General features: G+C 35.8%; 2 protein-coding genes across 8 annotated transcripts in view; one reads left to right on the top strand and one right to left on the bottom strand.

Annotated features, from left to right (window-relative positions):
* Nucleotides 1–16,983, top strand: part of ATM (ATM serine/threonine kinase) — a 140,310-nt gene that overhangs the window by 66,996 nt on the left and 56,331 nt on the right. For all 7 annotated transcript variants that reach the window (XM_055273004.2, XM_063636467.1, XM_063636463.1 and 4 more), the window contains 6 exons: nt 1,255–1,350; nt 3,695–3,866; nt 5,640–5,781; nt 6,831–7,007; nt 12,416–12,593; nt 15,693–15,780. In XM_055273004.2, coding sequence (XP_055128979.1) covers nt 1,255–1,350; nt 3,695–3,866; nt 5,640–5,781; nt 6,831–7,007; nt 12,416–12,593; nt 15,693–15,780 — 853 coding nt within the window. The remainder of the gene's footprint in view (nt 1–1,254; nt 1,351–3,694; nt 3,867–5,639; nt 5,782–6,830; nt 7,008–12,415; nt 12,594–15,692; nt 15,781–16,983) is intronic.
* The window catches only part of C3H11orf65 (chromosome 3 C11orf65 homolog), a 213,110-nt gene that overhangs the window by 33,522 nt on the left and 162,605 nt on the right, over nt 1–16,983 (bottom strand). The gene's annotated exons all lie outside the window — the stretch shown is intronic.

Raw genomic sequence — 16,983 nt, forward strand, 5'->3', positions numbered from 1 at the left:
AATTCTTCTGTCTCAGCCTTCTGAATAGCTGGGACTACAGGCACACACCACTACACCTAGCTACTTTATTTTTTTTTTTATTTTTTGTAGGGACAGGGGTCCCACTGTGTTGCCTAGGTTGGTCTCGAATTCCTGGCCTCAAGCGATCCTCCTGCCTTAGCCTCACAAAGCATTGGGATTAGAGGCATGAGCCACAGCGTCTAGCCATGCTTAAACATTTTTCATTTCTTTTTTTTTTTTTTTTTAAGACAGAGTTTTGCTCTTGTTGCCCAGGCTGGAGTACAGTGGCACTATCTTGGCTCACTGCAACCTCCACCTCCCGAGCTCAGATTCTCGTGCCTCAGCCTTCCTAGTAGCTGGGATTACAGGTGTGTGCCACCATGCCCGGCTAATTTTTTGTATTTTTTTTAGTAGAGACGGGGTTTCACCATGTTGTCCAGGCTGGTCTCGAACTCCTGACCTCAAGTGATCCACCTGCGTCGTCCTCCCAAAGTGCTGAGATTACAGGCGTGAGCCACTACGCCTGGCCTAATTTCATATTTCTCTTGTGTTATTTTTACCCTCAGTACTTTTTAAAATGAATTTTAGTTTTGACTATCTGAGCATAGAGTTTCTAATACATTTGAGATATATAAAATGTATGTAAATAGAAACACCATTATTTCTTGTTATTGTGTTCTTGAGTATTTTATGGGCTAGAGATCTGCCTTGTGCATTACAGCCACTAGCCATTTGGCTATTTAAGTGAAGTAAAATTAAATGAAATTTGAAGTTCAGTTTTTTCATTGGTACTGAACACATATCAAGTTCTCAGTAGTACATTTGGTCAGTAGTGATCATTGGACAGTGTAGATTATAGACATTTCCATCATTGCAGAAAGTTCTGTGTGACAGTGCTGGTCTAAACTCTAAATGTTAGATGTTAAAAAGCCAAGCAGGCTCCCAAAGTCCCTTCTAGCTTTAGTGTTGAATGATTCTATGTGATTTTGCTAAGCTGTTGACTTATCTGCGCAGTTTGTGTAAGACATTTTATTTTCTCTGTTGTCAGATATTGCTAATCACTTTCAAAAGAATCTGTTGTATTAAGGAAGTGCAGATTCATTCCCTACATATTTTTTGAGCTACTCATCACTTAGAACCTTTTTTAAACTTTATAGAAATTTTCTAGTCGGATAATTTAATATATGTGTAATTATAAACAAAAGTGTTGTCTTCATGCTAGTTTAAACTAATTTTTAAAAAAATTATTTCTAGATAATCCACAAGATGGGATTATGGTGAAGCTAGTTGTCAATTTGTTGCAGTTATCCAAGATGGCAATAAACCACACTGGTGAAAAAGAAGTTCTAGGTAAACTATAGTCATGCGCTGCATGACATTTCAGTCAACTGTGGATCACATGTAGGACAGATCATAATACTGTGTTTTTACTGTATGTTTTCTGTTTAGATGTACAGATACTTAATATTGTGTTATAATTGCCTATAGTATTCAGTATAGTAACATGCTATACAGGTTTGTAGCCTAGGTGTGTAGTAGGCTATACCATCTAGGTTTGTGTAAGTGTATTCTGTGATGATCACGCAGTGACAGAACTGCCCAATGACACATTTCTCACAAGATATCTGTGTCATTAAGCAAAGCATGATTGTATTGGCTGAATGAATGTGAGTTATGTGGTGGTCATCTTTATTATATGAGTGGTCATCTTTATTATATCTTCAAAATAAGTGAGGGTTTGTCATTTGGGATATTGGGGAAATATGAGATGCTAGCTAAGTTACATGCCTGTTTAATTAAAATGTCCCTAAAAAGCCCCCTTTTGTACTTTTCTTCCTTAAATATTCATATAAAATGAAGTTAGAGATTTACATATGTGTATAACTTAATTTGAAAATGCCTTGTAAATATTTAGGAAAGTCAGAAATACCTGTTTTTAGAGTTAAGTTGCACATAAATTGACTGCCGATATATTTTATAAATATTATAACTGACAGGTACTCAGTGTCTTTTGTTATGTAACAGACATAAGAATGAAGACTTGGAGGGCTAGATTAAACTTAAATAATTAACCATTCAAGTCCTTTCCTACAGCCATTTGAGGGGAAACCTAACATAAGATAAGAAGCCAACATCATGTCTAGTTTAGGTGTTTAGATTTAGTGACCACGGGATGGAGAAATCACCTGGTTAAAGTCAGCTTGAAGCTCTTGTGATGGTTTTGTTTCAAATTAGAAAAATAGGAATAAGTAGTGTTTCACAGATTCTACTATCTTTCTTCAACAGCCTTAACTTCTCAGTAGGAGCCTAATATCTAGAGTACTTCCTTTTTTGTAGATTTTAAAAAATTGAGATATATCCTACATACAGAAAAGTATACAGATCAAAAATATCTAGCTTGAAGAATGTTCGCAGAGTACACTTGTACATGTAGCACCCAGACTAAGAAACAGAATCTTACCAGAACTGTAGAAGTTTTCTTTAACCAGCATATTTACCTCCTTGTCCATAGTGGCACTGCTTTTAGGGACAGACCTGATTTACAACAGAAGCCCTAAGTGGCTTTCCTGTGTAGCATAAAATTAATGTGGTTTGTTCTCACAGCTTTCCCCCTAAGATCAGGAATGTCCACTTTCACTACTGCTGTTCAACATTGTACTGGAAGTTCTAGCCAGAGCAATTAAACAAGAAAAAGAAATTAAAAGCATGCCAATTAGAAAGGAAGTAAAACTATCTGTATTTACAGATGACATGATCTTATGTATAGAAAATCCCAGAGAATCTACAAGAAAGCTACTGTAGCGCTAATAAATGAATTTAGCAAAGTTGCAGGGTACAAGATCAACACATAATTAGTGGTGTTTGTATATACTAGCAGTGCACAATCCAAAAAGAATTAGAAAAGCAATTCCATTTATGATAGCATCTAAAAGAAATACATACCCAGGAATAAATTTAATCAAAGAGGTGAAAAACTTACATGCATTCTGTTTGTTAGACGTGAGTCACTAAGTACAGCCCACACTCAACGGGAGGGAAGTTAGGCTCTACCCTTTGAAAGAAGGGCTGTCAAAAAATTTGTGAACATATTTTAGTAAATACCATCATGATGGAAAGAGCACGAAGAGCCCACTGGGTTGCTGAAAATGTCCTATCTTCATCTGGTTAGGGAGAACACAGGCAGAACAAATGTGTATTTGTATGTATAAATTTTCATTGAACTGTGTGTTTAAGATTATGGAATTTGTGTGATATCTCAACAAAAGTTTTAACAGTTTTAAGGTTGATTCTCTCTCTTTTTTTTTTTTCCTTTTGTCACCCAGGCTAGAGTGCAGTGGTGCGATCTCGGCTCACTGCAGCCTCCGCCTCCTGGGTTCAAGTGATTCTCCTGCCTCAGCCTCCTGAGTAGCTGGGATTACGGGCCTGCGCCACCATGCCTGGCTAATTTTGTATATTTACTGAAGATGGGGCTTTACCATGTTGGCCAGGCTGGTTTTGAACTCCTGACCTCAGGTGATCCACCCGCCTCTGTCTCCCAAAGTGCTGGGATTACAATCGTGAGCCACTGCACTCGGCCTTAAGGTTAATTCTTGAAGTACAGCAAAACAGCATTATAGTTTTGAAATTAGGAAATTTCAGTTTTATGTATGATCTCTTACCTATGACTCTACTGAAATAGAATTTCTATATGTAGAGGCTGTTGGAAGCTGCTTGGGAGAAGTGGGTCCTATAGATTTCTCTACCATAGCTATACAACATAGTAAAGATGCATCTTATACCAAGGCCCTTAAGTTATTTGAAGATAAAGAACTTCAGTGGACCTTCATAATGCTGACCTACCTGAATAACACACTGGTAGAAGATTGGTGAGTATTTATTCATACCTTATATGTAATCTCACTTGACATTCATGGAGAATGATACTTCACACAAATTGATATTCTCAATAACTAAAGCTTTGTCCTTTTTTAAATCTCAGTGTCTTTATGAAAATTCTTGTATTTTTATTAATTCACATAATTATTTACCCTACTATGTGCCAGACACTTGATATAATGGTGAACATTCCAGATAAGGAGGTCCCTGTTAAAATTTTAGTAGGACTAGACAAATAAACAATAAATAAGAAAAATACCAGATGGTTCTACACAGAAAATTAAGATAGGGGAATATAAAGGGAGATGTTTTAGGCTCTTGTCAATATCAGAGGTGCCACTGTCCTCTAAGTGAGGCCTTATTTTGATCCTTTTAAAATAAGCCATAAAGCAGAGAGGTTGTTTTATAATCCTAGAAGTCTTAAGCTAATCAGACAGGGTCTTCTATTGCTTATTTATTCTCTATGCAAAACAATTGCACCACATATCAAAATTTCAACTGGTTGGTTGAGATTACTTTTGCCTGCATGCTCTTTCTCTCTCTTATTTATTTGTTGATTGATTGATTGGTGTCTTTGAGTTCTCCATCACCACTATATTTGATGGTAGGCTCAAAAGGTTTTCCTCACAACCAGGCACCTTTCTAAGATAAATACGTGTTTTGATTTTTTTCTGTACTTCCCTTCCTCCTTCTCTTGAGGAATAAATGATTGGCAATAATGTCTGCCATGTTTCCATTATTGATTTAACGTACCTGTATATTTCTTTCTTTTGTTGTTGTTTTTGTTTCATTAAACAAATTTGTGTGGTTTCTTTCCAAACATTTTATTATAAAAAGTTTTAAACATACAGCAAAATGGAAATAATTTTATAGTAAACACCCATATGCTTATCATATAGTTTCTATATTTTATGCTGTCCTTGCTTAATCACTTCTAGCCATCCATCTATCCTTGTATTAACATGTATTAATTCATCTCTCTCTTTTTTTCTTTTTTCTTTTCTTTTTTTTTTGAGACAGGGTCTCGCTCTATCACCCAGGCTGGAGTGCAGTGGCATGATCATACATCATAGATCATAGCTTACTGTAACTCCAAATTCTTGGGCTCAAGCAATCCTCCTGCCTCAGCCTCCTAATATGCAAGGTTTATGTGCTTGAGCCACACCACACTCAGCCAGTTCATCTCATTTTTTAAATGTATATCAAGGTATATCAAGCACAGTTTTTGAAGAGAGTGCCACAGAAAATTTGCAAGCATTAAGTGTTTCATTCGTTTCATAGTAATTCAAAATTGGTTTTTCTGAAACAGATGCACAGAAATATTAGTGTGACTTAAGAATACTAGGAAGCAGGTACAATTTTTTTGTATTTTTCTTTAACAGGGAAAAACTTTAGATCTTCAAGGGACTTTAGCATATGAAGATGTGGACAAAAGGATTCCCAGAATTTTTTATTACTTATATGTATTAGAACATATTATTTTCAAGTATTTCTTTTTGTGAGTCTTTTTAATTTATAGTAGTCACAATTAAACTGTATTGAATGAAGGGAATTGCTGTTGCAGTGATTAGTAATTCAAGTTTACTGAATGACTAGTGAAAGTCTTTTGATAATTTTGTTTGATATTGGAGAATTTTGTAAATGTAAAGTTTCCTAATACAAATTTTACATTTTAATTTTGAAATTTTTTCAGTGGAGGTTAACAGTCATCAAGATTAACAACTGGTGTACTTGATAGGCATTTGAATTGTTTGTTTTTTCAGTGTCAAAGTTCGATCAGCAGCTGTTACCTGTTTGAAAAACATTTTAGCCACAAAGACTGGACATAGTTTCTGGGAGATTTATAAGATGACAACAGATCCAATGCTGGCCTATCTACAGCCTTTTAGAACATCGAGAAAAAAGGTCTCTTAAGTAATAAATGTTTACTGAATACCCAACATATCTAAAACAGTTCTATTTGCTGTGGGTCATGACTGTTAAATTGCTTGAAATAGTATTGTACTAACAATTAACCTTTCCTATAAGTAATTTAAGCCATATTTCATAAATCCAGGGAATGTGTTATTTTTAATTTATTATGGCAGTGTGGAAAAGCTGAGATAGGTAACCTGAGGAAATAGTAGTTGATTTTGGGGGGAGGGGAAATTCTTAAAGACAGACCTTATTTTTTTAGAAATAGAAAACCCTACTTTGCTCCCATGAAAGCTGTTAGCTCTGGGTATGGTTTATAGTTATTGTGATCCACAAGTGTTTATTTCCATGGCAAGTTAACGTATCACAATCCCCTGGTGAAATATAGGATGACCCATAGATTTCTCCCTTTTTCCATGTTGATATCATAATAAGGTTCCACTGTAAGTATTCTGTGAAGCATGTTTAAGAACAGTTGTTCCTTCCTTAGTCTAAGCATTCCTCTTTACTGTCTTCTTTTCATAAAGTGACTGAGAAATACACAGTTTAGTTTTCACCAATTTAATTTCAGGGCAGAAACCCAACATTGAAGCAGTACTTTCAGTGCATCATAAATATAATTTTGGTGTTAGTAAAATTACTAGTAATATAAACCGTTAATGAAACTAATAATATAACCTGGAAGGCATTATAATTTTAACATTTTAAAATCTCATTTCATTTTGAAATCAAGTTTCTGTGGTAGATGTGGTCTAGTTTTGTTCAAGAGACAGATGAGTCAGAGTTTGTGATGTGTGTAATATGCTACTAATGAGTGACAGAGCTGAGAGTAGAACCTAATTTTTCTGCTGCCTAAAGCAGCAGTTTTTGCCATACCACTCTGCCTCTTGTATAAACATAAATGTTTTAATTTTAAAAGGTAAACATTGCCTCCAGATTTAGCTTTATTCAGAAACAGATTTGTTATACTCATTTTGTGTAGGAAAGGTACAATGATTTCCACTTCTCTTATTTACATTTTCTAATCCCTTTCTTTCTAGTTTTTAGAAGTACCCAGATTTGACAAAGAAAACCCTTTTGAAGGCCTGGATGATATAAATCTGTGGATTCCTCTAAGTGAAAATCATGACATTTGGATAAAGACACTGACTTGTGCTTTTTTGGACAGTGGGGGCACCAAATGTGAAATTCTTCAATTATTAAAGCCAATGTGTGAAGTAAGAAGATTAATTAGTCTGATGTAATTCCTTGTTTATGATCTGTTTATCTAAAGAGTGCTGTGATACTGCACATCATCGTCACATAATATCACCCCCACTCAAACGGTTGTAAATTTATTAAAGTGAGCGTCCGTATTTAGTCATAACTTTACGCATTAGGTTTCAGCTTCGGGATAGCAACATACTAGAGGAGTTCTAAGGGGTGCCTTGAATAATTTGTTACTAATACCAATGATAGTTAAAATACAGCTGATTATAAATTATTTGCGTTAACCAAGAGCCTGTTCTAACTTTGTTTACGTCTTCTGATAAGAGCACCTTTATTTTCTCTGATATGCTTTCTTGAATAAGAAAAAGGAGTGGGGCAGCAATCAGCATAGCTTTTTTATTTTTGAGGATATAGTACAATTTATCTCAATAAAGAGTAAAGGTACATACCAAATGAAACAAAGTTTATACTCTTCCATCAAATGTGTAATCTAAAACAGCATACTATGATGCTCTAAGATTTACAGAGTTAATTTATAGCACTGTCAAATGTGATTCAACAGAAATGTGAAAATACAACATCTGACGAGGTCAAACATCTGCTGATTACAGGTAACTGATAGAGACGTATTTTCATATTGTACTCACATTGAAAGCAATGTAAGAAGCAGTTCTTATTTTCTACAGAAAAAGTAGTGACAGTGAATAAAACATCACCTTCTCTGCAATACTACACCACACTCATACCAATTCAGCAGAGTGGTACCCTGAACACACATACAGCTTATTTCTCATTAGTGAACAAAGCTAAGATTTTTATAAAGTTTTACTTTTGAGGCAGAAAATAAAGTATTCCAAATATACATGTGTACACACCCCATTTCTGGTACTTTAAATTCTCTAGCTCTAAAACTGGTGTTTTGCCTTGTCTTTGGGTTTGAAAAAGAAGAAGGGTGCAATTAGTAATCTATAACCTGTCTTATGTGTGTGAAGTATGATGAATATGACGGATATGGAGTGTAATGATTCATTCATATGTTAAATATGGAGTGTGGTGAATAGCAAAAGTAAAGCTGAATACTGTTTTAATGTGCCAGATGCATTGGAGCACTTTTCTGCTCTTTGGAATATACCACAAATAATTACCCAAATTTTATACCCAGAAGTTGGGCTTATTAAAAAATAAACATTTTTTTTAATTATTATACTTTAGGTTTTAGGGTACATGTGCACAACGTGCAGGTTTGTTACATATGTATCCATGTGCCATGTTGGTTTGCTGCACCCATTAACTCGTCATTTAGCATTAGGTATATCTCCTAATGCTGTCCCTCCCCCCTCCCCCCAACCCACAACAGTCCCCGAGTGTGATGTTCCCCTTCCTGTGTCCATGAGTTCTCATTGTTCAGTTCCCACCTATGAGTAAGAACATGCGGTGTTTGGTTTTTTGTCCTTGCGATAGTTTACTGAGAATGATGTTTTCCAGTTTCATTCATGTCCCTACAAAGGACATGAACTCATCATTTTTTATGGCTGCATAGTATTCCATGGTGTATATGTGCCACATTTTCTTAATCCAGTCTATCATTGTTGGATATTTGGGTTGGTTCCAAGTCTTTGCTATTGTGAATAGGGCCGCAATAAACATACGTGTGCATGTGTCTTTATAGCAGCATGACTTATAGTCCTTTGGGTATATACCCAGTAATGGGATGGCTGGGTCAAATGGTATTTCTAGTTCTAGATCCCTGAGGAATCGCCACACTGACTTCCACAATGGTTGAACTAGTTTACAGTCCCACCAACAGTGTAAAAGTGTTCCTGTTTCTCCACATCCTCTCCAGCACCTGTTGTTTCCTGACTTTTTAATGATGGCCATTCTAACTGGTGTGAGATTGTATCTCACTGTGGTTTTGATTTGCATTTCTCTGATGGCCAGTGATGATGAGCATTTTCTCATGTGTTTTTTGGCTGCATAAATGTCTTCTTTTGAGAAGTGTCTGTTCATGTCCTTCACCCAGTTTTTGATGGGGTTGTTTGTTTTTTTCTTGTAAATTTGTTTGAGTTCATTGTAGATTCTGGATATTAGCCCTTTGTCAGATGAGTAGGTTGCAAAAATTTTCTCCCATTCTGTAGGTTGCCTGTTCACTCTGATGGTAGTTTCTTTTGCTGTGCAGAAGCTCTTTAGTTTAATTAGGTCCCATTTGTCAATTTTGGCTTTTGTTGCCATTGCTTTTGGTGTTTTAGACATGAAGTCCTTGCCCATGCCTATGTCCTGAATGGTATTGCCTAGGTTTTCTTCTAGGGTTTTTATGTTTTAGGTCTAACATGTAAGTGTTTAATCCATCTTGAATTAATTTTTGTATAAGGTGTAAGGAAGGGATCCAGTTTCAGCTTTCTACATATGGCTAGCCAGTTTTCCCAGCACCATTTATTACATAGGGAATCCTTTCCCCATTTCTTGTTTTTGTCAGGTTTGTCAAAGATCAGATAGTTGTAGATATGTGGCATCATTTCTGAGGGCTCTGTTCTGTTCCATTGATCTATGTCTCTGTTTTGGTACCAGTACCATGCTGTTTTGGTTACTGTAGCCTTGTAGTATAGTTTGAAGTCAGGTAGCGTGATGCCTCCAGCTTTGTTCTTTTGGCTTAGGATTGACTTGGCGATGCGGGCTCTTTTTTGGTTCCATATGAACTTTAAAGTAGTTTTTTCCAATTCGGTGAAGAAAGTCATTGGTAACTTGATGAGGATGGTATTGAATCTATAAATTACCCTGGGCAGTATGGCCATTTTCACGATATTGATTCTTCCAACCCATGAGCATGGAATGTTCTTCCATTTGTTTGTATCCTCTTTTATTTCATTGAGCAGTGGTTTGTAGTTCTCCTTGAAGAGGTCCTTCACATCCCTTGTAAGTTGGATTCCTAGGTATTTGATTCTCTTTGAAGCAATTGTGAATGGGAGTTCACTCATGATTTGGCTCTCTGTTTGTCTGTGATTGGTGTACAAGAATGCTTGTGATTTTTGTACATTGATTTTGTATCCTGAGACTTTCCTGAAGTTGCTAATCAGCTTAAGAAGGTTTTGGGCTGAGACAAAATGGGGTTTTCTAGATATACAATCATGTCATCTGCAAACAGGGGCAATTTGACTTCCTCTTTTCCTAATTGAGTACCCTTTATTTCCTTCTCCTGCCTGATTGCCCTGGCCGGAACTTCCAGCACTATGTTGAATAGGAGTGGTGAGAGAGGGCATCCCTGTCTTGTGCCAGTTTTCAAAGTGAATGCTTCCAGTTTTTGCCCGTTCAGTATGATATTGGCTGTGGGTTTGTCATAGATAGCTCTTATTATTTTGAGATACGTCCCATCAATACCTAATTTATTGAGAGTTTTTAGCATGAAGGGTTGTTGAATTTTGTCAAAGGCCTTTTGTGCATCTATTGAGATAATCATGTGGTTTTTGTCTTTGGTTCTGTTTATATGCTGGATTACATTTATTGATTTGCATATGTTGAACCAGCCTTGCATCCCAGGGATGAAGCCCACTTGATCATGGTGTATAAGCTTTTTGATGTGCTGCTGGATTTGGTTTGCCAGTATTTTATTGAGGATTTTTGCATCAATGTTCATCAAGGATATTGGTCTGAAATTCTCTTTTTTGGTTATGTCTCTGCCAGCCTTTGGTATCAGGACGATGCTGGCCTCATAAAATGTGTTAGGGAGGATTCCCTCTTTTTCTATGGATTGGAATAGTTTCAGAAGGAATGGTACCAGTTCCTCCTTGTACCTCTGGTGGAATTCTCCTGTGAATCCATCAGGTCCTGGACTGTTTTTGGTTGGTAAGCTATTGATTATTGCCACAATTTCAGAGCCTGTTATTGGTCTATTGAGAGATTTAACTTCTTCCTGGTTGAGTCTTGGGAGGGTGTATTTGTCGAGGAATTTATCCATTTCTTCTAGATTTTCTAGTTTATTTGTGTAGAGGTGTTTATGGTATTCTCTGATGGTAGATTGTATTTCTGTGGGATCGGTGGTGATATCCCCTTTTTCATTTTTTATTGCATCTATTTGATTCTTCTCTCTTTTCTTATTAGTCTTGCTAGCAGTCCATCAATTTTGTTGATCTTTTCAAAAAACCAGCTCCTGGATTCATTAATTTTTTGAAGGGTTTTTTGTGTCTCTATTTCCTTCAGTTCTGCTCTGATTTTAGTTATTTCTAGCCTTCTGCTAGCTTTTGAATGTGTTTGCTCTTGCTTTTCTAGTTCTTTTAATTGTGATGTTAGGGTGTCAATTTTGGATCTTTCCTGCTTTCTCTTGTGGGCATTTAGTGCTGTAAATTTCCCTCTATACACTACTTTGAATGTGTCCCAGAGATTCTGGTATGTCGTGTCTTTGTTCTCGTTGGTTTCAAAGAACATCTTCATTTCTGCCTTCGTTTCATTATGTACCCAGTAGTCATTCAGGAGCAGGTTGTTCAGTTTCCATGTAGTTGAGCGGTTTTGAGTGAGTTTTTTAATCCTGAGTTCTAGTTTGATTGCACTGTGGTCTGAGAGACAGTTTGTTATAATTTCTGTTCTTTTACATTTGCTGAGGAGAGCTTTACTTCCAACTATGGGGTCAATTTTGGAATAGGTGTGGTGTGGTGCTGAAAAAAATGTATATTCTGCTGATTTGGGGTGGAGAGTTCTGTAGATGTCTATTAGGTCCACTTTGTGCAGAGCTGAGTTCAATTCCTGGATATCCTTGTTAACTTTCTGTCTCGTTGATCTGTCTAATGTTGACAGTGGGGTGTTAAAATCTCCCATTATTATTGTGTGGGAATTGAAGTCCCTTTGTAGGTCACTCAGGACTTGCTTTATGAATCTGGGTGCTCCTGTGTTGGGTCCATATATATTTAGGATAGTTAGCACTTCTTGTTGAATTGATCCCTTTACCATTATGTAATGGCCTTCTTTGTCTGTTGTAGTTCTTCACTGAGGATAGAAAATGCATAAAAATGAGATTTCCAACTTTTGTCTTAGACTTTTGATACCTTTTTCCCTCTTCTATGAAATCAGAAAACTCCTTCTGTTACTAACGCTTTTCAACTCTGAAATTGTATTTAAAGTGGTGATATAATTTCATTTGTAAGCAATATTCTATTTCATTATGCTAATGGCCTAGACTGGAAATAAACAGTTATAGTGTCACTAACATATATATTTGATATTGATATACTAGCCTGGTATGGTTTTTTTAAACACCATCTAATACATGTTTTTTGTTTGTTTTTTTAGCAGTATGTTGAGTTTATGGCAGATTAATCTATCATCTTTTAGAAATTTAATATGTCAACAGGGCATGAAAATTTTAAGTAAAATATATTAATTTTACTCATTTTTACTCAAACTATTGGGTGGATTTGTTTGTATATTCTAGGTGAAAACTGACTTTTGTCAGACTGTACTTCCATACTTGATTCATGATATTTTACTCCAAGATACAAATGAATCATGGAGAAATCTGCTTTCTACACATGTTCAGGGATTTTTCACCAGCTGTCTTCGACACTTCTCGCAAATGAGCCGATCCACAACCCCTGCAAACTTGGATTCAGGTATTCTATTAAATTTTTAACATTAATACTGTAAACTCAGTTCTAGAGAAAGATGGATTTAAGGTGGAATCCCACTAAAAGCACTTTACAGGATTAAATCTATAACCTCTAAATTTGTTTCTTCATCTATGGAATGGAGATAAAAGTTGCAACAGCTGCAACAAGTTTTCAATGAAATAATGTGTGTAAAGTGCCTAGGATAATACTTGATGTACAGTATTCCCTCAGTACATTTCGGCTATTGATAATGAATGGGTCAACTAATTGAGCTTTCAATATGTGTCAGGCACTGTGCTTGCACTGGCAATATTAATGTGAAAAAGAAACACCCACATTCCAGCAATGGAAAAAACAAACACAATCAGATATTTTAGGTACTGTGGTGCAGATATGATAGAACTTTCATATTTTCAGAGCTCTGGCCAAGTCAATTTAAAAAGCAGCCTTTGGCCGGGCACGGTAGCTCATGCCTGTAATGCCAGCACTTTGGGAGGCCAAGGTTGGTGGATCACTTCAGGTCAGGAGTTCAAGACCAGCCTGGCCAACATGGTGAAACCCTGTCCCTGCTAAAAATACAAATATTAGCCGGGCATGGTGGCAGGCGCCAATAATTGCAGCTACTTGGGAGGCTGAGGCAGGAGAATTACTTGAACTCAGGAGGTAGAGGTTGCAGTGAGCCAAGATTACACCACTGCATTCCAGACTGAATGACACAGCGAGACTGTCTAAAAAAAGAAAAAAAACCCTTTGTATAACTATAATTAACATGTAGTATATATCCTTCTAATTGTTTAAAACAAAAATTGAATTGTACTTTATTTACTCTTATAACCTACTTTCCTTCTATGACATATAATGAGTATTTCTCATGCCAAGAGAATAATAGCAAAAGAAATTCCACCAAGAGCTGGGTATGTATAATACATATATGCATGCTTGAAGGCTCATTATGGGTCAGTTTTTAAAACCGAAATTTTATAAAAGGATACAAAATTCACAGATCTTTATTGTTAACTGTCTTTATTATATATTATTAATGTGTTTTATATGCAAACATAAATCTAGGTACAAATTCACTTGTTATACTTAAAGACTAATCAATTCTAATATAAATGTTGATTTAATGTGATATTTTGCCACAACTAATCAGCTCCTCCCAATCCTTCCAGTCACTTCAGCAAAGGTTGTGATTACTCAATTCTTCCAATTGTTTCTTTTAGCTTTACTGCTACAACCTTCATTTGACATGACTCTAATGTCACTTAGACTTCAGTTTGCTATGCTTTATATTTTATGTATTTTATTTTCTGTTGGCTAACAGCAATTACACATCTACTATGTGGAAAAATATAAATTATAAACATAGACATAGATGCCCATCCTGTGATCCTATTAGATTATAGGCTCTTCTCTAAATGATCTAGAATGTGCTTATATGAATTTTCCTTAGGCCACTGAAATGAAAATCCTAAAATAAAAATTCTCATAGAGGCTTTGTAAACTATCTAAAATGTATCTCTTATCTTTAATTGGGAAAATACAGGTATAAGTGATTTAAGCATTTAAAACTTTAATATATAATTTACAGTACTATTAAAAACAATTTTTATTACATAGTTTAAGGTAATCATTGTTTATGATAATCTGGTAATTTGTTATCATGAACATGGCCAAGACTTTTTTTCATGTTTATCATTTATGTATTTATGCCACAGCCATTGGAAGGTAAAGTAATTGTTTTATTTTATCTGTATACAGTGCCAATATTTTTATTACCTTAAGTGAAAATTTAAACTTCACATATAAAATTCTGTTATTGAAAAGGAAAGTAAATGCATATTTTTGTAAAATTTAAATGGTGTATCTTTTCTGATGGCTATAAGCCTCATTGCCTTCACTAAACATCCCATGTGCATCTCAAACTCAACTGTCCAAAAGCAAATGTGTCATCATTTTCATCTCTTCCCCCAGCCTACTTTTTTAAAAGTGTACCTCTTTGACAAATGGCACTCACTTGCTTACTAGAAACCTCTCTCACATATTTCATCTGATTACCAAATCTTGCCAATTCCATATTATGAATAACTTAGTCCATTTGTTTCTCTCTGCCCTTAGCATCCTTACTGCTTTCTAGCTCTATGACTTAGCACAGTTGAAATTCTTTCATTAAATTTTCCAAGTTATTTCTTGCTTCCAGCCATCTCAGATATTGTTATTATTGCCTGTAGCAATAGTAATTGTACAAATAGGGAATTTGTAATTTTCTGTTAATGTATTGTAGCACTATCCTTTCCTGCTCTCATGACTATTACTCTTCTTTCAGGTATCACTTTTTCTTTTTTCTTTTTTTTTTTCTCTTTTTTTCTCTTGAGACAGAGTCTCGCTGTGTCACCCAGGCTGGAGTGCAGTGGTGCAATCTCGGCTCACTGCAACCTCTGCCCCTCAAGTTCAAGCAATTCCCGTGCCTCAGCCTCCTGAGTAGCCGGGATTACAGATGTGTGCCAGCACACCCTGCTAATTTTTGTATTTTTAATAGAGATAGGGTTTCACCATGTTGGCCAGGCTGGTCTCAAACTTGGCCTCAAGTGATCCATCCGCATCGACCTCCCAAAGTGCTGGAATCACAGGCATGAGCCATTGCACTTGGCCAGTATCACTTTTTCTATGAAACTTTTCTAATCTAGGTGAGGTTGCCTCTGCTAAGCTTCTGTAGCATTTTAAAGTTTCTGTTATAACACTTATCATATTGTGTGGTAATGTCCCAGGCTAGTCAGTGAGTTCTGTATGGTCTGACATGATCTGTCTTGTTCATGCTTTTATATACTGAGGACCTCGCACATAAAAGATCTTATTGAATCAATTAATTAGTCCTCCTCGGAAACAAAATATAAATTACAATGTAAGTTCTCACTTTTATTAAGATAATAGTTTCTTTTACAAGCAAAAGAAATGCTATTAAATTCCTTCAGAACCAATTTTGTGTTAGGTACTGCCCACCAGAACCTTATAGCATAGTGGGAGACAGACACATAAACAGGAAGGAAGAAGGTGTGTAAGCAAGAATGCCTGGGACTGAGGGGAGATATTTTTGTTTGTCAGAGTCAGAGCACTTTTTTCGATGCTGTTTGGATAAAAAATCACAAAGAACAATGCTTGCTGTTGTGGACTACATGAGAAGACAAAAGAGGTAATGTAATGAGTGCTGCTTCTTACGTTTAGGATCTAGAGTGTAACTTGTTAACTATTGGCTGAATTTTAACATGATTATTTTAGGTGAAGCTGTTGCAAAGTGTTATATTTAATTCGTGTGATATTTATATCTCCTTGCAGTAATCCATATTCAGGATAGCACTTTGGTTAAATCAGTGTCAAGAACTCTCAATTCTAGTACCAGCTGTACCAGTAACCATGTTACCTTTGTTAAATTATGCAGCCTTCTTGGCTCCAGTTTATTTCATCTATGTTAGGGATAGGAGCAAGTGTTTTTCCAAGTTACATTTAGCTGTATTACCCCTGTTTTTACTTTTCTCTTTGCTTTAGTTCTAAGAAGTAAATAGAGTTGTGTAAATGTCTTCTTTATATATCTTTATTTTAAGATGTAAGTTTCTTTACTGTGTGCAGTGGTCTCAAAATCTGTGGCACTACTGTGCTGTGACAATGTTTATTTTCTTGTTTTTGGTAAATTGTTTTATAGTATAGTATCTTCGTTCCTGTTATTTCTCATGAGATTTTTAACAGTGCATACAGGAATTGCTAGAATGGATGGTCTGACTGATCAATACTGCTTGAGAGTTGACCAGAACTCTGAAGAAGTAGTGTAGTAGACCTATAATTTGAATAGGTAGGAATCGATGTCTCATAAGTGTGTGTGGTGGTGGTGGGGGTGGTTGGTAAAGAATGAGAGGGAGAGGTGAGTGAAAATTGAAATGTTTTTAAGCCTTAAATGCATTAATATCTTAAAAAATTAATTCCTATGTAGTCTTAAACCATTCTTCTTCTCTAGTAGAAAAAGAAGTTTTATGCTTTTCAGTGTCTTTGCTTCTGGTTATTTTACCTTAGAGTTTTATACCAGATTATCTTCTGAGAAGGCCTATCAGAAGCTTTAATGTAGTGGAGAGCATTTGTTTTCTTGGTGTTGGGAGGCAGTTTTACTTTTGAGTCATTCATTTCAGACTTACCATTGGGGTAGAATGGTGTTAACATTAGCAGGACTTGGAGAAGATAAAAATTCTTCATATTCCATTTTAATTCTGAATAAGATCCTAAAGAAGATTCCTTGAGAAACTATGAATGGGACATAGAAAAAGGGGTAAAGACATGCATTCAAGTCCAAGCTTGTGCTGTGTAAAAATTACTTGTTATCCTGTACAGTATGTTGGGCAAAAACAAA

The sequence above is a fragment of the Symphalangus syndactylus genome, chromosome 3 (genome assembly GCF_028878055.3).
Source record: "Symphalangus syndactylus isolate Jambi chromosome 3, NHGRI_mSymSyn1-v2.1_pri, whole genome shotgun sequence".
Classification (NCBI taxonomy): Eukaryota; Metazoa; Chordata; class Mammalia; order Primates; family Hylobatidae; genus Symphalangus; species Symphalangus syndactylus.